The sequence below is a fragment of the Lepidochelys kempii genome, chromosome 3, assembly GCF_965140265.1.
Source record: "Lepidochelys kempii isolate rLepKem1 chromosome 3, rLepKem1.hap2, whole genome shotgun sequence".
NCBI classification, from domain to species: domain Eukaryota; kingdom Metazoa; phylum Chordata; order Testudines; family Cheloniidae; genus Lepidochelys; species Lepidochelys kempii.
In genome coordinates this window covers 111,055,509-111,077,641 of record NC_133258.1, presented here as the reverse complement: position 1 = coordinate 111,077,641, position 22,133 = coordinate 111,055,509, and the positions used below count along the sequence as shown (strand labels likewise).

The 22,133-nt window shown below is 42.4% G+C and overlaps 1 protein-coding gene across 3 annotated transcripts in view; it reads right to left on the bottom strand.

The window, feature by feature from the left end:
• The window catches only part of ADGB (androglobin), a 224,409-nt gene that overhangs the window by 162,489 nt on the left and 39,787 nt on the right, over positions 1–22,133 (bottom strand). For 2 of the 3 annotated variants that reach the window (XM_073337563.1, XM_073337564.1), the window contains 3 exons: positions 20,788–20,997; positions 7,412–7,551; positions 253–339 (listed from right to left, as the gene is read on the bottom strand). In XM_073337563.1, coding sequence (XP_073193664.1) covers positions 253–339; positions 7,412–7,551; positions 20,788–20,997 — 437 coding nt within the window. Of the gene's footprint in view, positions 1–252; positions 340–7,411; positions 7,552–8,798; positions 9,107–20,787; positions 20,998–22,133 lie in introns of those variants that run through there. The other variant, XM_073337565.1, reaches the window with a different exon arrangement.

Below are 22,133 nucleotides of genomic sequence, written 5' to 3'. Positions count from 1 at the left end.
AGAAACATCAACAGCTCTAACCTTGTAATAGCTTCACAAGTGTCAGAAGTGTTTGCAGACATAAAGTTAGCAAAATTCTTCAGGGACTGCAAGCTTCTAACCTCCAAAGTCTTTAAACACACATCTCTCCACTTACTAGAGTTAAAAACCTGACCTTTCATAAATTGATTTTGATTGATTTTTAAGGCCCACATCTCAGTTCATCTAGGCTCTCTGAAAAATAGTATTTAATTGTTTAACAGAAGAACTCACTGGAGAGGAATAACTTCTGGTATCCATCCAGTAAGTGCATGGAGAATTGTGAATTCCTCCAGCTCTCGTTTTCCAACTTCATGTATACTACAAGAAATTCAAATATTAAAATATTTATAGTTAAGTAGAGCCTGATACAACTCCCATGAAAGTCAATAGTCAACAATAAGGTTAGATGAGGCATATAGAGATTAGCAAATTACTGTAAGACAAGCTATCAACACACAGAGCAGTTATGGATGTTCTTGAATCCATTGCTGCTAAAGATCTCCCAGTTGAAATTTCAACATTTTCAGCTTCATTGGCTGCAGCTCATTCTCCTTTAAATTTACTGAAAGTGTATAATACACCCTTTTGAGAAAATCTTCTACTACAATTAACACTTTCTTTTTGCAATGTCACATGACAGTAATTAGATAATGAAAGAAAACTGGAAACCAAAAGGTTATCTGAAGTTCGTTATAAATAAAATTTCTGATCTCTCTACCAACTTATAAATGCCACACAAAATTAACTTTCACATATATGTCTCTTTGCTGGGTTCTCAGACCTCAGTCTTATGTCCTCTAAACTTATATTTAATTAAACTAAAAGGTAAAATGTTTAAAAGTACCTGTTACTCATAAGCATAAAATCTCTTTTGAAAATGGAACTTAGGCTTCTAAGTCACTAATCAGCTTTTGAAAATTTCAGCCTAGACTTTTTTTTGTTTGTTTGTTTTTTTAACTCTCATAACAAATGTTGCAGTATACTAGAAAACAGAACTCACTTAGGTGTGGGCAAAGAACATGATTCAACTGTTGAAATTCTGGAGACACAATTGCTCGCAGAGAGCCAGATTCTGGCGCAGGGTACATCCCCTCTCCCCAACCCCACTACCACCCTGGAACAGGAGGGGACTTGAGAGGCAAGCTGTGTCTGAGCCACAGTCTGCTTCCCAGGTTGATCCTGGGCAGTGCTACACCACGCTACTTAATATGTGAAAAAATCATGACTAAACCCTAATTATCAATATTTTGTGATGCTCTATTTTTCTATACTGCATCTTTGTAGGTTTTATTTTTTATTCCAAGTACCTCTAAATTACACTTTTTGATAAATACTAGCAAACATATCTTCTACATGTTTTTATACTTAGTTGTCTCTATTATGTTTATTTTTGTAAAGATTTGATATAGTCGGATTCCTTAATTTTGTCTTTTATAAGAATGCATACCGGTAATTATTTCAAAAGTTGAACACTAAATGGAAAGGCCCAGCAAGGAGTCAAAGAACGTCTAGTATATCATTCATGAACTATGAAAATCTTTCTGAACTGATAACTTAAGTGACTGGCAAACCTTATGTTTGAAATATGCAGGATGTGACCCTCTCTGTCAAAAAATATATCCACTAGACTGCAACAGAAATAAATACTGCAGTTTAAACTTGGCCTCTTCAGAATCCACTCTCCAGTTCCACTATTTTTCTTTCCTTTTCCTAATCAAAAGTCCTAATCTTTTTTTAAAAGGTCACTCAAGAAAATCTTGACCTAATAAAATACACTACTCATTCTCAGAGCAGAATTTTAAAATTTACAACTTATTGCTAAATATAACCTCCCTTTTAAAAAAGTGAACATATATGTTTGTTTATATTGTTACAAATGAAAACCCATCCTTGATTCTATTTTTTTCTTCTCTGTTTTAGCAATAGACTAAGGCTATGTCTACCCTACAAAGCTAAGTTGACTTAGGTTATGTTGGCAATCATCCACTGCTGTAATTAAACCGCTGGTGCACGTCTACACAATGCTCCTTGTGATGGCGTAGCGTGTCCACAGCTGGTGCTCTTGCATCAACAAACAGAGCAGTGCCCCTGGGTGTAACTATCCCATTGTTCAACTTGCCATCATCTGCCACTGGGTGGTCTGGGAAAGGGTTGCAGTGCATCTTGGGGGTAGGGTCAGCATTCCATCACCCCACAGTTTTCTTCGTCCCATCACTCCATGGGCTTCCTACTATGTTTTGCACTGCTTTTCAACAGCCCCTGTAAATTGTGTCAGAGTAGCAGCCGTGTTAGTCTGTATTCGCAAAAAGAAAAGGAGTACTAGTGGCACCTTAGAGACTAAATTGGTTAGTCTCTAAGGTGCCACTAGTACTCCATTTCTTTTTGTAAATTGTGTGTCCGCCATCTCTGTCTAAAAGCCTGGATCCTGAGTCTGTCTTGTCACAAACAGCTGCAGCGGCACAGGAGCCAGCAAACAGCTGTAAACAGGGGAGTTTGAGTGGGAGTTTGAAAGGAGAGTTGGGAGGGGGAAGACTAAGAGCCAGGCAAAGGAACAGACAGGCTAGTGAAGTGAGTGTGTGGTGTTCTGGCACTGTTTTCGTAGTCGTTGGGGGTTTGTTTTGCAGTGGGTGGGTGTTTTGGTGTGGTTTGGTTTGTGTTTCCCAGACTAACAGGACTTAGGTGAGAAAGCTATGACAGACACAGAGGCAGCAGTGGTAGTGACCCAAGTAGCGGAAGACACAATGAAGATGACTGGATATAGAAGCTGTGGCATGTATATGATCCTGCAGGGGGTAGCTGAAATGAATTTCATCTGTATGACGTGCCACCTGATAGAGTTGATGGAAGAGAAGATTGTAGGTTTGGAGATGCAGGTGGAGACTCTGGTTGAGTTTAGAAGGGGGTTGAGCGGATGATGGAGCAAAGACATGAGGAGGCTGAAGGGAAAAGCTCAGACTTACAGATGGAAGCAGGACCGAAGAACTCTGAGGGAATACTGCTGGGTGAGGAAAGTGGACAGTAGAACCATGTGACTAAGAGAACCAGGCAGACGAAAAGACGGGGCAGTGAAGGAGAAATAGAGCTGAGGAACAGGTTTGCGGAGTTGGAAAATGAAGAAGGGACACAGCAGGTAGTCACTGAAGGTGAAAGGGCAAGGAAAAAGAAAAGAGCAGACAGTCCTATTGGAAGAGGGCAAAAGTCAATGGAGATAACACCACCAAATATGAGCCCCAGGAGGATACGGGATGGGTTGCAGAGGATTGCAAGGGACAATAGGAATCGAGAGGACTTGCGGCCAGATGGAACAGAGGATAGACTGGAGAATTGCCCATCGCCAGGAAAAGGCAGGTCTACGTGATTGGGGACTCATTACTGAGAAGAATAGACAGGCCTGTAACAAGAGCTGATCCAGAGAACAAAAGGGTGTGCTGTCTGCCGGGTGCTAGGATACGGGATGTGGACCTGAGGCTGAAGAGGATCCTAATGGGAGTGGGAAAAATCCACTGATTATCCTTCATGTGGGAACAAATGATATGGCTAGATTCTCACTGGAACGTATCAAGGGAGACTATGCCAGGCTGGGGAAGATGCTAAAGAAAATCGAGGCTCAGGTGATCTTCAGTGGGATTCTGCCTGTTCCTAGAGAAGGGCAACAAAGGTGTGACAAGATTATGATGCTCAACAGATGGCTCAGGCAGTGGTGCTACAAGGAGGGCTATGGGATGTATAGCCATTGGGAAGCATTCATGGACAGAGGACTGTTCTCTCGGGATGGAATTCACCTCAGTAGAGAAGGAAATAGACTTCTAGGATGGAGGATGGCAGAACTGATCAAGAGAGCTTTAAGCTAGGAATTCAGGGGAGATGGTTGGGAGATGTCAAGGTAATCTGCACGCCAGTTATCCTCTTTGAGAGGGAAAAAAACGAAGAAAGAAAGGATAGGGTAGGAGAATGGATATAAGGAGGAAGGGCAGTGTACATACCAATCTAGTAGGTAATATTGGTATGATAATCAAGTTGGGCCATTTCCAGCACAAATCCAGGTTTTCTCCCCCCCACAAACCCACTCTCCTGTTGGTAATAGCTTAAGTTAATAGTAATTAACTTAGGCTTGAATAGAGACTGGGAGTGGCTAAGTCATTATGCAAGGTAACCTATTTCCCCTTGTTTTTTCCTACCCCCCACCCCCCGCACTGGTCCTCAGACGTTCTTGTTAAACCCTGGATTTGTGCTGGAAATGGCCCACCTTGATTATCATACACATTGTAAGGAGAGTGATCACTTTAGATAAGCTATAAGTTGCATCACACACACATCTTCAGGAATAGTGACCTGTAAAGAAAGCTGCAAGCAGGGACTTTCTTTCCAGACCAGAAGATTGTAATTGAGGATGTGAAAATGCCAGTTGTGATCCTTGGAGACCCAGCCTACCCCTTGCTCCCGTGGCTCATAAAGCCTTACACCAGAAACCTTGACAAAGGCAAGAAGCACTTCAACAATAGGCACAGCAAGTGCAGAATGACTATTGAATGTGCCTTTGCCAGATTAAAGGGTCACTAGTGCTGCCATTTTGGGAGGCTAAACCTCAATGAGGAAAATACTCCCATGGTCACAGCAGCACTCACAGCTTTGATTCATACAAGTTACATACACCACCTTCTCACTTTCCCTTGACAAGCACACAGCATGGAAAGAACCCTAACCATGACGAGTTGGGCACAATGGAGAGGGAGTAAGATGGGACAAAGGTAGGGGAAGCCTCAGAGGGGGATCATGACAAGCTTCTAAGGACACTATTCTGAATACTGGCACTGTTTTCCATAGATGGGGGTGATAGAAGCTGATATCTCACTCCCGAGGGTAACCAAAGATGCAAGGGTGCAGTTCCTGCATGCGTGCGGCTGCATACTGGGTCCATATGCTGCTCGCCTGCTCTGATGCCTGCAGGCGTAATTGCTGATTGGCGCAGAAAAGTTTCCTTCTGCAGGGGAAGGAACAAAGCAGCCCTCCCAAGGAATCTTCAGCAGAGGATTTCAGAATATCTCCACAAAAGATTCCTAGAGATCAGTATGGAGGATTCTCAGGACATCCCGATGTGCATCAACTTTTCCACATGGCCCCCCCTCCGTCTAGCTACATAGGGGAATGAGAGGCAGATGCATATAGTGCTACTGTTGGTTATATCTATCCCTCTTCTACCCTGGGAAAAAAATAGCTCTACCTCATTTCTCCCTGCAGTATCAAAGCACAATGAGTACTTACTGGGACTCCCCTCTTCTGTATCAGGCGCACGAAAGCCAGAGTGCTGGGACTGGCTAGACCACTCCAGAATTAAAAACGGGTCCTGGCTCACCATGCCACTAGACGACCCTGTCACCTGTTCCCCATCCTCTTCCAATTCCAGTTCCTTGTCCACCACTTCATCCTCATGGTTGACCACTCCAGAATTAAAAAACGGGTCCTGGCTCACCACGCCACTAGACGACCCTGTTGCCTGTTCCCCATCCTCTTCCAATTCCACTTCCTTGTCCACCACTTCATCCTCAGGGTTAACTCTGCTAGCCACTGCCTCCAGCCCCGCCCCGCCCAAAGTATCCATGGGGCTTCTGGCAGTGGAGGTGGGGTCGGCACAGAGGATAGTGTGCACCAGACCAATGATTGGCCTCTCTTGCTTTCTGGTATGCCTGCCTCAGGTCCTTGATCTTGGCACGGAACTACTACGTGTCCCTCTCACACCCCTTCAGCTCCATGCCATAAGCAATCTGCCCGTAGGTATGAAAGTTCCTATGGCTGGAGCGGAGCTGCGACTGCACAGCCTCCTCTCCCCACAGACCCAGCAAATCCAACAACTCCAGGCAGAAGCGTGTTTGCTTCAGTGAGCTGCCATGCTCAACTGAGAAGATGCTATGTGAACTGTTCACAACAAGCAAGACAGGAAGAGGAATTTCAAAAATTCTTTGGGCTTTAAAGGGGGAGGGGCACATGCCTGTGTACCTGGCTGCAGTGCAACGGACTTCAAAGTGGTGACCAGAGCAGTCACGATTGGCATTATGGACACCTCCTAGAGGACAATTTGGGCAATATAAGCAATGCAGTGTCTACCCTGACACTGTGTCACTCTTTGTTGGAAAAAACTCTATGCCCCTTGTCCAGGTGGTTTTATTATGTCGGTGTAGCAGGAGAGCTAAATCCGCTGGAGGAGATTTGCTGTGTGTACAGCGCCACTGTTTTGTTGACGAAAGATTACTTTCGTCGACAAAACTGTGTAGTGTAGACATGGCTTTAAGGTCTCCATCCTTACTGTCTCCAGTTTATATCCTGTTATTCACTGTGACTCCATTCTTCTTTTAAAAGAGAGCTGTAGTGGACTGGAATCCCTTCAGAGTGTATCATTACTACCCCTAATTGGTTGGAGGAGTTCCTTTCCCAAGAAACACAAGTCCCACTGTTCCTGCCCAAGCGGCTGAGTATACTGCATCCAGAGCACTTCAAATCTTCATTTGCCTGGCCTACAGACTGAACTGGCCTACAACTGAACAGAACCAAATCTATAATATGGCACTGCAGATTACTATCACTAACTTCACCAGCACAGACCCAGTAATTTTGTTTTCACTTCCAGTTTGTATATTACTTGTCCAATGTTGATTGGTTAAGCATTACTTAGCTTAGTATCACTGCTGTAAGACATGATATTTAACTGACAAACTACGGATGTTGAAAGCAAGAACCACCATGCATTATGACAATATTGCAGCATGTAAGTTACCTTGGTTTTGTCATCTATCTCCACTCTTCCAAACTCATTAAAACTTCTGGGACATTTGTGCTCTGCATGTGAAGGGGTTTTTTGTTTGTTTTTTGCAACAAACACAGTAACGTCAGGCAGACAAGGCGATTAAGAAGATTTCTTAGATTAATTTCCTTATGAAGCTTTCAGAGTGTATACATGTATACAGGTTTCAGAGTAACAGCCGTGTTAGTCTGTATTCGCAAAAAGAAAAGGAGGACTTGTGGCACCTTAGAGACTAACCAATTTATTAGAGCATAAGCTTAGATGCATCTGAGGAAGTGAGCTGTAGCTCACGAAAGCTTATGCTCTAATAAATTGGTTAGTCTCTAAGGTGCCACAAGTCCTCCTTTTCTTTTTACATGTATACAGAGAGAGAGAGAGAGAGAGAGAGAGAGCGAGAGAGCTGTGTCTGCTACAGCCACTGAGAATACTTATACACAGATTTACTGTGGCAGCTTTCACATCGGAGCTCAAAAAGCACACATTTACCATTACAATAATTTGCAACAAACATTCACCATGTGTATTATGATTTTGTTGCTTATTAATTCCATCTGATTTTATAGAACAAATTGATAGAGAGCTCCCTAAACATACTCAGTGTTTGCCAGCTTAATGATTGCTTTGGTCAGCAACAGTGGCCAAAGTTCAGTTTGACAGGTTGTAGATGGAAGCAACAAATTATTCTCTTCATTGAAAGGCATAGTATCATCCACAATGATCTTTCGCCAGCATCCCTATGAATGAGAAATAAAAGAAACATTAAAACTGTGTGATGGAAATAAGAAACAGATTCAGTGTAGGAAATTTTGTTCTCCAAGAACCCACACCTACTCTAGCTTGATTTATATCACTAATGATTTTAATGAATAGGGAAAGTAACGCAGATTGCAATTTGAAACCCTAGTAGGTACACTCAGCATGCCAGATACTGAAATTCCTTGCTAATTTGATGGAGTTTATCTCCAATTCTGTTACTCACACTGATCTCTACTAATGCCATGTTAAATCTTAACCTACTATTTATTCCAAATTATTTGGATAAGGCTCTAATTTGGCATTCTATATACCACCTGCAAAACATGCAACAAGCAGGGAAGAATTTTAAACATGTATATTTGTGTACCTGTGTTTATATTTTAACATTTAGCAACACCATGATAGATTTTGAAATATTGTTGGTATTTTGCACTATGCAAAGAAAATTGTTTAGAGAATGTGAGAGATTCATGGAATCTGTTTTCATATCATACATATTACTACCTCGTTACTGTTAGATTTCTATGTGAAATAAAACAGTCAAACTGCAATTATTTTCCAAATTTATGTGCAGTCTTAAATGTATGGCATATTTTCAACTGCTATCACAGAGTCCTTGGAAACATATGCCAAATGCCTCTTTAAGGCCTCAATCCTGCACATACTTTGGCTCATGCTTGACTTTATGCATATGAATAATCCCATTGTTTTAAATGGGACCACTAATGTGCCTAAAACTAAGGATTAGGGCCTAAATCATGTATAAGATATAGAGAGGAGAAATGATGGTGTAGTTCTATTGACCTCTATAGGTATTTATAATGCACTCACTATGGTATCTGAATTATTTACAAAACCTCAGTTTTAATTTAATGTCATGAATGAAAATTTAAACCCTTCATGGTTTTGTAATCAGAACTCCTAAAAATAAGGCACATTTCAGTTTCAAAACACTCACTTGTGTCTCAAACTAAAATAGTATTTAATTTCCCCCTTTTCATAATCCTTTTGTGTTCATAGGATTGTAAGGTGAACTTAAAAATTACCAAACTCAATATTAACATGACAACAATGAAAGCACATTAGACTCAACATTGCAAAAAAACATATACAAAGGCATGAGCCCCCAAATTAACAAAACATAGCAAAAATACATTTAGGAGCATGCAAAATTCTACCATCAACATTTCACAAAATATTTATTGCTACCAGCCCACATCCTTACCTGTGGTTGTTTTATTGGGGTTTGGGTTGCTGGGCAAACCCTGTAATCTGCACCTATTCGTACAAGTCATTTTCTTTTAGGACACCTTGACCTTACCCTTCTAGTGCCTTCTCCAGAATCCCTGAGAAAATGGGATATAATGGAGAGCCAAGAAAATGTTTATTTGAAATCTTATTTTTTCAAGGACCCATCTGATAGAACTGCAGGGGTTCCCAAGCTACGGTCCATGGATCACTGATATTTGCAGAGCACTTGCTGGCTTGTCACATGATGCTGCCCTTTTTGTTTCCAGCAAAGAGAGCCTCTATGGACCTGTATAACTAGCTGGAGAAAAGGCGCAGAAGCCAGCTTTGCTTTCTTTGCTGCATAAGAGGAAGAGAGGAAACGGAAGTTGTCCTCTGGAAAGGGTCAACCACCAGCAGCAGAGGAAATTCCAGGAGAGAAAGGAATCAAGCAAGGAAACCAAGGAAAGCATCTGCAAAAGGAAAGGAAGAAAAGGTAGCATAGAATCATATAAAAGGCAATGGACAAGAAGGGGAGGAGGCAACAAAGATGCATGGACAAAGGAGCAGGGCAGGGGACAGGAACATACAAATTGTGCAAGAGATTAAATGAAGAGCAAAAGAGCACTTAACTTTCTGGGAGAAAAAAAAACAACCTAAATGCTAGTTGCTTTTCCATGTAAGTAACTGACATTTTCCACAGTAATGTTGCATGATCAAATAGGAAAAGGAAGTAGTCAATGAGGATATCTACCCTATGAAAAAGCTGCTGAACCCTCAGAGTATAGTATCTGGGGTGCTGCTGTGATTAGTTAGAAGGGGCTTTTAAGGACTAGCACAGGCCAGCCTTTTGGCCCCATTAATGATAAACAAAAGAGCTGTGATTAAGAATAACTAATAAAAAATTAAAATTAAATTAGAAAGTCGGTCAGGCAAAATATACACAGTCAACAAAACAGGCAAAAAATCCAAAAGGAAGCAAAAATAGCCATATCAGCTTTTGAGTGACCGAGTCTAAAAGACAGCCACTGATGGTCTCCAGCGTACATCCTCAGGAATGAGAATTCCTTAGAAGGTTTCCATGAAGGAGAAGAACCTGCCCCACAAGCAGAAGCTCAAGCACTTTGTACCTAAATTAATAAAACCTTTTTAGGCTATTTTCAAGATATTCGAATCCACTGGGTTACCAGAAGCTGCAGAAAGCTCTGCACTTCAAAATGAGGGAAACAAATTCACCACATCAAGGAAAGACAAATGCTCTCTTTTACTTAAACTAATTTTTAAGTAAAAAACACTAGTAGTGAGACTACATTATTACGAGGTGGTAGTGTTAAATTAATTTACATAATGGTTTTTGAATTTTTTTTTATTTGGCTATAATCTGTACGCTTTAGTTTAGTTTGATAAATTCTTTAAATGTAATAGGTAGAACATGGATTCTGTCTGATGGTTCCTATTGCTATGCCATTGGTGCTCCCACCAATTCTTAATATTTTAGAAGATGAATCTAAAAAGAGAGTTTAAACCATATGATACATAAATGAAGGAAGTATCATATACATAGGTATTTCTAAAGGCAAAGAACATTTGCTAATGGCCATAACTGATTTTAAAATTTCTCAAGTGCATTTTTGAAAACCAAAGAAGTTATTGAATGGCAGGTCTTTAATTGCTCAAACAATGAGATAAGACATAGCTTTGTCTCCTCTCTCATGTAGCAGTTCTACCAAATGCTTCATAAAGCAAGCAGTACAAGTTAATGGGCAAAGAAAATGGAATGTTTGTCTACTTATTTTTCTCCATAACTAAGGATGCAGTAACTCTGTGTAAGTAATTCTTAAGAGTGCATTTCTTACTAATCATACCTATAACTGCAGTGTGACATTCTTCTTTTCCTTTCAGATGTTATTTGACTTTTTCCCCTTGACTGATTTTTTGATTTCATATAGTTAGTAAATCTTCAAATCCGTATTGTAATTATCATGCATTGACAATAGCCCCTTTTAAAAGCCTAAGTATATATTATTTTAAAATGTACATTGTGAGAGAGAGGGACTAGAGACAGAGGGGAAGTAATTCCCAAGGACTAAAAGTAAGAGTTCAAATTCAGAAATAGAAATCCTTATGAGATAGAGAGAAGAAATGAAGCAGCAAGTTCAGGGTAATACTATTTTTGGGGTCAGAATTTTATTTGGTGGAGAAGGGGGAGGACATTATTGGCAGAAACGAGCTGAATGAATGTGCAGGAGGAAAATCAAGCTAATCGCTCTACTATTTTGCAATTATGTTGAATCAGTACATTCCATGCCAGGTCTTAAGATTTAAGAGGCAGCCCTGTCAGAAATGAATATGAGACCCCCACAGAACTCCTACCTAAACTTTGTACCAATTGGTCCCAGTTCTTTCCCTGTAGAATACAACCTGATTGTGGAGAACTGGGACCCAGGACAGCAGAACGGGGATAGGAGTACTACTGCAACAATACAGGGTGGAGGTGCCAGAATGTGATCGCTTATTACAGTTATTGCTGAAGAGACTGGATGTGGTATATCAAGTAGAACAAAGAGGAAGGGTTCAACCACATGCTGATTCTGGTGAGATACCAGTCTCCTTAAGAGACAATATGATGTCTCACTGAAACCAGCCTAGAGTAAAAGCCCACCCCCCTCTTTATCCTCCCATCTGTGAACTTTCTCTACCTCTCCCTTTATTCTTCCCCCTCTCAATTTCCCTTCAGCTCTCTTCCAGATTTCCCTTCTCACCCCCCACCCTTGGGTGTTTATCACTTTCCCTTCTCCTTTGCATGTCCCCTTTTTTCTCTCTCCCATGAGGTTCCCCACCTTTCCTGAGTACTGAATTGGTAGAACCAGCAGAGGAAGCAAGGAAAAGGGAACTTCAGTGAAGGGAGAATAGAAATGAGACTGATTAGAACACACACAACTCAGGAAATGACAGTTAAAGTAGCCTATGCAACTTTAACTGTGCAGATGTTAAATACAGATATACAATACAGTCGTTTATTACATGCGATTGTTCCCCATAGAGCCCCAGCATCATTCGTACACTACAGACAGCACCCTCAACCCAAGATTATATGGGTAAGATCATGTTCTCTGAACTCCTGCAACTGACTCAAGAGGTGGAAGACAACTCCTGGCTCCCTTGTGTGGGCTACTAGCATTACAAGTCAAAGTGCCAGGGACAGGGCTGCCTCCACAAATCTGCTAGTTCACCCCCCAAGCAAGTGGATGGAGAGACTTGGCTCCCCTCTTTCCCACCTCCACATCCCTAAACAACGTGGCAAATGGAACTATCAGTAGCGGATTATTAATCCCAAAGGAGAGAGCCAGGGCATAAATTATGACTCTGAGTGAAGAGTTGCAATTTGTTCCCTCATCTACTCCTTGGGAAGCTCAACTATGCACCGCCTCTTACAAAAGGCAAATTGTAAAGATACAATCTAGCACTATATTATATTTTGTCAAGGTAGCAACTATGGTTATGAATGAACTGACACGGTTATTGTTTAACCATATTTTAGTTTCTCATACATTTCTTTTAAAATTACCTTTTGAGGGGCTATCATATGTTCAGACTGATCCTACAAGCAAATCTCTTGATAGATTTTTAGGAATCTTTCTGAAGATATTTCTGAGTTAAACCAATTTGAACAGAACTCAATTTTAAAACTTCACTCGGGGCCTATATTGAATGGAGGAATGTGTGCTTTTCCTAATTTCAATTTCCTAATATTAAATGAACAAAGTTGGGGATATTTAAGAATAGAATGAACATGTTTAGGATTTTGTTTTCTGTTACTTAAAAAAAGGTGCACCAAATCAAAACAGTGTGCATGGGTGCTAATATTTAAAAGCTCCCCTCACCTTTGTTTGCATTTGTGCTCATTCCAAGAATCAAAAGTGATTATAAATATTTTAACAGGGTGTGAGATAAGAGAGTACAACCCGTCCTTCTTATTTTTCTGTACAGGAAATTTAGACATGACCACTAAAGCAACAGTTTAACATTGAGCTGAGATGAGTGATTTTGCAAGGATTATGGAAGAATTTGGGTAATTTTTATTTTTATCTATAGAGATTTTTGAAAGAACCTTGAGTCACGTAGTTGCTAAGCAACACAATGTACATTACAGGGCTCACTCAACATCTCTACACTAACACATCTCTTTATGAGAGATATATAAACAGAGATGTGTTCCTTTTTGTGCTACAGTGTTAACTCAAGGACTGCAAGGCAAAAAGATACACCTATCATGGACTGAAGACAGGGAGTAAATGGCTAATCTTGCAGACCAACAGGAAAAAAAATTACTGATCTGAATCAGAGAGCAGAAAGCAGAATTTGTAAGGGGCTATGCATGGGGTGGAATGCACACAGAATTATGGAATGCATGTAAGGGGTCTGAGATATGGTATCACAAAAGGAAAATGGAGGTGGTTTTCAGAAGTTAAAGATGAGAAAAGATTGAGGCTCCCTGTCCTAAAGACTTAAATTCAGGGTAATTAGCACCTCCATAAGATTATGCAGCCACAGAAATTGCTTTATATTTTCCTCTTTCGTTGGCTGCTGTAGTGTTCCACCATTCTGCTGTCCCTGCTTCTGAGGACAATATTTTGCCTGCTTTTGAGATATGGAAAAGGCATGCAGGGCTGCATGCGGGGACTTGCGGAGACTACAGTCACCTCAAAATTTGCCTTAGTCCCCCAGTTGCCACCCCTCCCAGTGAAAAGGTCAAATGTCACGCAGAAGTAAGGGTGGCATGGTATGGCATTGCCACAGTTACCTCTGTGCTGTTGCTGGCAGCGGCACTGCCTTCAGAGCTGGGTGGCTGGAGAGCAGCGGCTGCTGGCTGGGCGCCCAGTTCTGAAGGCACTGCTACTGTCAGCAACAGCTCAGAAGTAAGCACAGGTGGGGAGCCAGGGAGTTTGAGAGCAGTCCCCAGCCCGTGTTCCCACCCACTGGGGCATGCTGCCCAGTGTGGGTGTAAGTACCTGGGCTCCACACAGTGACCCAGATTGACCCGCTCCGGCCTGGGCTCCTGGGCCCTGCCTCCTGCGGACGCTGCTCCCCAAGGGCTCTACCAGCTCCAGAGCCAAGAGCCCCCCTGCCCGAGCAGCTTTTACCGGCTGCAAGCAGTCATATTGTATGTTTAAGGCCTGGTCTACACTAGGAGTTGAGGTCGAATTTAGCAGCGTTTAATCGATTTAACCCTGCACCCGTCCACAAGATGAAGCCCTTTTTTTGACTTAAAGGGCTCTTAAAATCGATTTCCTTACTCCACCCCCGACAAGGGGATTAGCGCTGAAATCGGCCTTGGTGGGTCAAATTTGGGGTACTGTGGATGCAATTAGATGGTATTGGCCTCTGGGAGCTATCCCAGAGTGCTCCATTGTGACCGCTCTGGACAGGACTCTCAACTCAGATGAACTGGCCAGGTAGACAGGAAAAGGCCCGCGAACTTTTGAATTTCAATTTCCTGTTTGGCCAGCGTGGCAAGCCGCAGGTGACCATGCAGAGCTCATCAGCAGAGGTGACCATGATGGAGTCCCAGAATTGCAAAAGAGCTCCAGCATGGACCAAACGGGAGGTACAAAATCTGATCGCTGTATGGGGAGAGGAATCCGTGCTATCAGAACTACGTTCCAGTTTTCAAAATGCCAAAACATTTGTCAAAATCTCCCAGAGCATGGAGGACAGAGGCCATAATAGGGACCCGAAGCAATGCCGCATGAAACTTAAGGAACTGAGGCAAGCCTACCAGAAAACCAGAGAGGCAAATGGCCGCTCCGGGTCTGAGCTCCAAACATGCCACTTCTAAGATGAGCTGCATGCCATTTTAGGGAGTTCAGCCACCACTACCCCAGCCATGTTGTTTGACTCCTTCAATGGAGATGGAGGCAACACGGAAGCAGGTTTTGGGAACGAGGAAGATGATGATGATGATGAGGTTGTAGATAGCTCACAGTAAGCAAGCGGAGAAACCATTTTTCCCAACAGCCAGGAACTGTTTCTCACCCTGGACCGGGAGCCAGTACCCCCCGAACCCACCCAAGGCTGCCTCCCGGACCTGCCAGGCGGAGAAGGGACCTCTGGTGAGTATACCTTTTAAAATACTATACACAGTTTAAAAGCAAGCATGTTTAATGATTAATTTGCCCTGGCACTCGTGGTTCTCCTGGCTATACTCCCAAAGCCTTTGCAAAAGGTTTCTGGGGAGGGCAGCCTTATTCCATCCACCATGGTAGGACACTTTACCACACCAGGCCAGTAGCACGTACTCGGGAATCATTGTAGAACAAAGCATGGCAGTGTATGTTTGCTGGCATTCAAACAACATCCGTTCTTTATCTCTCTGTGTTATCCTCAGGAGAGTGATATCATTCATGGTCACCTGGTTGAAACAGGGTGCTTTTCTTAAGGGGACACTCAGAGGTGCCCATTCCTGCTGGGCTGTTTGCCTGTGGCTGAACAGAAATGTTCCTCGCTGTTAGCCACGGGGAGGGGGGAGGGGCTAGCAACACGCTGGGGGGAGGCAAAATGCGACCTTGGAATGAAAGCACATGTGCTATGTATGTAATGTTAACAGCAAGGTTTACCGTGAAAGAGTGTACCCATTGTTCTAGAAAATGTGTCTTTTTAAATACCACCGTCCCTTTTTTTCTCTCCACCAGCTGCATGTGTTTCAAGGATCACAGGATCTTCTCCTTCCCAGAGGCTAGTGAAGATTAGAAGGCGAAAAAAACGCACTCGTGATGAAACGTTCTCTGAGCTCATGCTGTCCTCCCACACTGACAGAGCACAGACGAATGCGTGGAGCAGACAATGTCAGAGTGCAGGAAAGCACAAAATGACCGGGAGGAGAAGTGGCGGCCTGAAGAGAGTAAGTGGCGGGCTGAAGAGAGGACTGAAGCTGAAAGGTGGCGGCAGCGTGATGAGAGGAGGCAGGATTCAATGCTGAGGCTTCTGGAGGATCAAACCAATATGCTCCAGCATATGGTTGAGCAGCAGGAAAGGCAGCAGGAGCACAGACTGCCACTACAGCCCCTGTGTAACCAACCGCCCTCCTCCCCAAGTTCCATAGCCTCCATACCCAGACGCCCAAGAACGCGGTGGGGGGGCCACCCAGCCACTCCACTCCAGAGGGTTGCCCAAGCAACAGAAGGCTGGCATTCAATAAGTTTTAAACTTTTAAAGTGCTGTGTGGCCTTGTCCTTCCCTCCTCCACCACTCCTCCTGGTGCTTCTCTCCTCCACCACCCCTCCTGGGCTACCTTGGTAGTTATCCCCCTATTTGTGTGATGAATGAATAAAGAATGCATGAATATGAAACAACAATGACTTTATTGCCTCTGCAAGTGCTGATCAAAGGGAGGAGGGGAGGATGGTTAGCTTACAGGAAAGTAGAGTGAACCAAGGGGCGGGGGGGTTTCATCAAGGAGAAACAAACAGAACTTTCACACCGTAGCCTGGCCAGTCATGAAACTGATTTTCAAAGCTTCTCTGATGCGCACCGCGCCCTCCTGTGCTCTTCTAACCACCCTGGTGTCTGACGGTGCGTAACCAGCAGCCAGGCGATTTGCCTCAACCTCCCACCCCGCCATAAACGTCTCCCCCTTACTCTAACAGATATTGTGGAGCGCACAGCAAGCAGTAATAACAGTGGGAATATTGATTTCGTTGAGGTCTAACCGAGTCAGTAAACTGTGCCAGTGTGCTTTTAAATGTCCAAATGCACATTCTACCACCAATCTGCACTTGCTCAGTCTGTAGTTGAACAGCTCCTGACTACTCTCCAGGCTGCCTGTGTATGGCTTCACGAGCCATGGCATTAAGGGGTAGGCTGGGTCCCCAAGGATAACTATAGGCATTTCAACATCCCCAAAGGTTATTTTCTGGTCTGGGAATAAAGTCCCTTCCTGCAGCTTTTGAAACAGACCAGAGTTCCTGAAGATGCGAGCGTCATGTACCTTTACGACCATCCCACGTTGATGTTGGTGAAACGTCCCTTGTGATCCACCAGAGCTTGCAGCGCTATTGAAAAGTACCCCTTGTGGTTTATGTACTCGGCGGCTTGGTGTTCCAGTGCCAAGATAGGGATATGGGTTCCGTCTATGGCCCCACCACAGTTAGGGAATCCCACTGCAGCAAAGCCATCCACTATGACCTGCAAATTTCCCAGGGTCACTACCCTTGATATCAGCAGATCTTTGATTGAGTTGGCTACTTGCATCACAGCAGCCCCCACAGTAGATTTGCCCACTCCAAATTGATTCCCGACTGACTGGCAGCTGTCTGGCATTGCAAGCTTCCAGAGGGCTACTGCCACTTGCTTCTCAACTGTGAGGGCTGCTCTCATCTTGGTTCTTGCGCCTCTGGGCACGGGAAAGCAAGTCACAAAGTTCCATGAAACTGCCCTTACGCAAGCAAAAGTTTCGCAACCACTGGAAATCGTCCAGACCTGCAACACTAAGTGGTCCCACCAGTCTGTGCTTGTTTCCTGAGCCCAGAATCGGCGTTCCACCACATGAACCTGCCCCATTAGCACCATGATGCCCATATTGCTAGGGCCCGTGCTTTGAGAGAAGTCTGTGTCCATGTCCTCATCACTCACGTCACCGCGCTGACGTCACCTACTCGCCCAGTATCACTTTGCCAGGTTCTGGTGCTGCATATACTGCTGGATAATGCGTGTGGTGTTTAATGTGCTCCTAATTGCCAAAGTGATCTGAGCGGGCTCCATGCTTGCCGTGGTATGGCGTCTGCACAGAAAAAAGGCGCGGAACGATTGTCTGCTGTTGCCCTGACGGAGGGAGGGGCGACTGACGACATGGCTTACAGGGTTGGCTTACAGGGAATTAAAATAATCAAAGGGGGGTGGCTTTGCAAGAAACTGAATGGCCCCCTCAAGGATAGAACTCAAAACTGGGTTTAGCAGGCCGTTGATTTCACACAGGGAAGGAGGGAGGAGAAAATGAATACAAAACAAATCTGGTCTATTTCTTGTTTTGAGCCTCTTCATCTATCTTTATACATCTTGCTCGTAGCAGACTGTGCAGTACGACTGCTAGCCATCGTGAACACCTGGGTGCTCGGCAGAAGACGGTGCAGTACGACGACTACCCATCATCTTCTGCTAGCTGGAGATTAAAAGACAGTGCGGGACTGAATCGCCACGAGAAGAAACAAGGGAAATGACCTGGCTGAGTCACTCCCATGTTTGCCCAGGCGCCTGGTTAAAAGAGCACCCAGGACTACGTCGATGACGGCTACCAGTCATACTGCACTGTCTGCTGCCAAAAGGCAATAAACTGCTGCTGTGTAGCAATGCAGTACCACGTCTGCCAGCACCCATGAGACATATGGTGATGGTTAGCTGAGTGGGATCCATGCTTGCCATGGTATGGCGTCTGCACAGGTAACTCAAGAAAAAAGGCGCAAAACAATTGTCTGCCCTTGCTTTCACGGAGGGAGGGAGGGAATGGGGGCCTGACGATATGTACCCAGAACCATCCGTGACAATGTTTTAGCCCCATCAGGCACTGGGATTTCTACTCAGAATTCAAATGGGTGGCGGAGACTGCGGGAACTGTGGGATAGCCACCCACAGTGCAACGCTCCGGAAGTCGACGGTTGCCTCGGTACTGTGGACACACTCTGCCGACTACATGCACTTAGAGCATTTGTGTGGGGACACACAATCAACTGTATAAAAATGCTTTCTACAAAACCGAATTCTATAAATTCAACCTAATTTCGTAGCGTAGACATACCCTAAGAAATTACTTGTATTTACATTCTGATTTCTGATGCCTGTCAACTTCTGGTTTTGTACTTTATTAGCAGTGCTTTATTTATTTTGTGCTTTTTTTGCATTAATTAGCCATTGGTTTAGTTAAGATCCTAATTGTTTTTGTCACTTTAACAAAGACTGTGGCTCATGTGGGTGCACAACGGAGTGACCTCCACCATCCCCCGCCCAAAAAAACCCAGCTTTAAAATATTTTTGAATTTTCAGATTGTATGTATTTGACTGGATTTTTATTTGACTGGAATGGAAATATGTGCTCAATCAGCTAGGAAAAAAGGTGTACATAGTTTTGGTCAGTTGTTATTTATTTTGCTTTAAATAGTCGTGTGTGTGTTGTTGTTGTTTCATTTTCTGTGTGTGTGCAAATGGCTAATTTTAAAATATAATAAAGTAAAAAATTAGCATGGGGAAATAGATTTTACTTTGTGTAATGACCCATCCACTCCCAGTCTTTATTCAAGCCTAATTTAATGGTGTCTAGTTTGCAAATTAATTCCAATTCTCCAGTATCTTGTTGGAATCTGTTTTTGAAGTTTTTGTTGGAGAATTGTGACTTTTAGGTTTGAAATTGAGTGACCAGAGAGACTGAAGTGTTCTCTGACTGGTTTTTGAATGTTATAATTCTTGACGTCTGATTTGTGTCCATTTATTCTTTTGCATAGAGATTGTCCATTTTGGCCAATGTACATGGCAGAGGGGCATTGTTGGCACATATCACATTGGTAGACATGCAGGTGAACGAGCCTCTGATAGTGCGGCTGATGTGACTAAGTCCTATGATGGTGTCCCTTGAATAGATATGTGGACAGAGTTGGCAACGGGCTTTGTTGCAAGGATAGGTTCCTGGGTTAGTGATTCTGTTGTGTGGTGTGTGGTTGCTGGTGAGTATTTGCTTCAGGTTGACCAGCAAACACACAACAAAGTAAAAACTATTTCCCCAGACTAATTTTTCCCCCTACTGTTACTCACACCTTCTTGTCGACTGTTTGAAATGGGCCATCCTGATTATCACTACAAAAGTTTTTTTTCTCCTGCTGATAATAGCCCACCTTAATTGATTACTCTCGTTACAGTTGGTATGGCAACACCCATTTTTTCATGTTCTCTGTGTATATATATCTTCCTACTGTGTTTCCCACTGCATGCATCCGATGAAGTGGGTTTTAGCCCACGAAAGCTTATGCCCAAATAAATTTGTCAGTCTCTGAGGTGCCACAAGTACTCCTAGTTTTTTTCCATAGATTTAAATACTTCCTTAAAAACTCCAGTTACCACTTCTTGTGCTGAATGAGAATTGCCACTTACTTTGTTCATGTTCATGTGTGATGCTAAGATGTTGTGTGGGTTTTGTTTGTTTGTTTGTTTTTTGTTTTTATTAACACGATGGATCTCCAAACTGTTCTCAGTTGTTAAAAAAAAAAGAAGAAGAAGTGTACGTGTGTTAAATCCATTGTGAAAAAAAACCTCAAATAACTCAGCAAAATCAAAATAAAGTTTCATCCACACCATTAGAAGGTACAGCTGCAACAAAGGAATTAAAGCCTGTCAAAGTAGGTTCTGCCAATTTCAAATTTCTACTCCGAACTGCTAAGGTACTAGTGCTGTTCAAAATGGATAACTTAAACAATGTAAAAATAATAATAATAATAATTCACTACTACAGAGAGAGTGGTAAAAATGTATGACAATCACTTTTCCTCAAATTCCCACCTAAGTCTGAGTAAATCCAAAATTTTCAGTTTGAAAGCAAAACGGGTTAGAAAGTTCTAAGCATATGAAAAGCTCTTTAAATAGAAGCAACATTATCTACACACTATATCTCTACTGTATACACAAACTGCACATATTATTTATTTTTCAGTAGTGCCTAGATAAATATAATTTCCTAACAAGCAATAAAATACTCCAGGTAGTGTTCTTCTAAACAATTACTGCACATCTGGCTAATGATCTAGGATTTCATAACTCTTAATTTGTACAAGTATAACAAGAAATATTCATTTTCATCTTGATAGTTTAACAATTTTACCACTACAAAACATATTTTTTTCAAAAAAGCAAAATATTTATCCTGATAATTAAAGATAGTACATTATATTCATATTAAATGCATAAACACACAGATACAACATTTTATATAACTGAAAGTAGTCACTTACCATCCAGTAAAGTTTCACCACATATTTTCCATAACTATTATACAGTGGCATGTGTCCCTTAATAGCTTTGCATAAGGCATATATATGCTCCCATGGCTTCCAAGTGAATAGAGGTGTTTCATTGGTGTTGGTTTTACCCTCATTAGTTAAAACATTCACATTATATATCCTCCAGACTGCACAAATTTCACTTATTATCCATCTCATCAGCTGAAATCACAGAAAATTTTTTTTTAAATAAAAGTTTTCAGTTTTTCACATTGCACATTTTAGGAAAAAAAATCAAATGAAGTTAAATTATAGTCAGAATTAAATTATAGTCAGAAAATGCAAAACAATTCCAAATGCTAACTGGAAAGCAAATCTCATGGAAGAGTGCATTAAAATTAATTTATTGCAAGTTTGCTTTTATCAGCACAAATATTCCTTAGAAGTCATCCGTAATATGTGACATTTAGCTATATGTGGATATCTACAAAGCTTTATGAAAATGGGAACTGCTAATAGACATTGTATTAATTAATGCATGCCATCAACAGCACATCTCATGCCACAATAGTGTTGTTTCATGAATGGTATGGGTGGGAGACCTGCCAAGTGAAGCTGGCAGGGTCTAATGATACGAGTGCAAACAAGAAACTACTCTTACTTTGTACATATGATGTCTAAGCCCTAGTCTATACTAGAGGAGGGGATCGATCTGAGTTATGCAACTTCAGCTACGTGCATAACATAGCTGAAGTCGACGTACTTAGATCAAATTACCGTGGTGTCTTCACCGCGGTGAGTCGACTGCTGCCACTCCCCCGTCGACTCCACCTGCGCCTCTCACGGCGCTGGAGTACAGGAGTCGATGGGAGAGCGCTCAGGGGTCGATCGCTGCCCGCCGATCCAGCGGGAAGTGTAGACCTACCCTAAGAGGATGCCTTAATTATAATGCAGTCACATTTTTTACATTTAGTATTTGCTTTTTATTTTTTAAAGAAAAGAATATTTCTATAATCAAACATTCTACCAAGAAATAGAATACACTCTTCACTAACCAACCATGATTCACCAAACACATGAGAGCTACAAGAACTGGCACTAATCACAGGAGAAGTGGCCTGAGAACTTTTTGGAAATCTGGATGCCGACTGATTGATGAGCAGATAATGGATTATACAGTGCACTAATGATCAAAAATATACACTTGACCTTTAGTGGTAAGGAAGTTTTTCCTTATTATGCAAGACATATGTCTATTTTTATGTGTTTTAAGGTTAACTGGTTAAGTGACTTGGGAAGCTAAACCCTCTTTTTAATTTATTTTACTCAAATACACTATATAAGCAGCTCAACAGGAA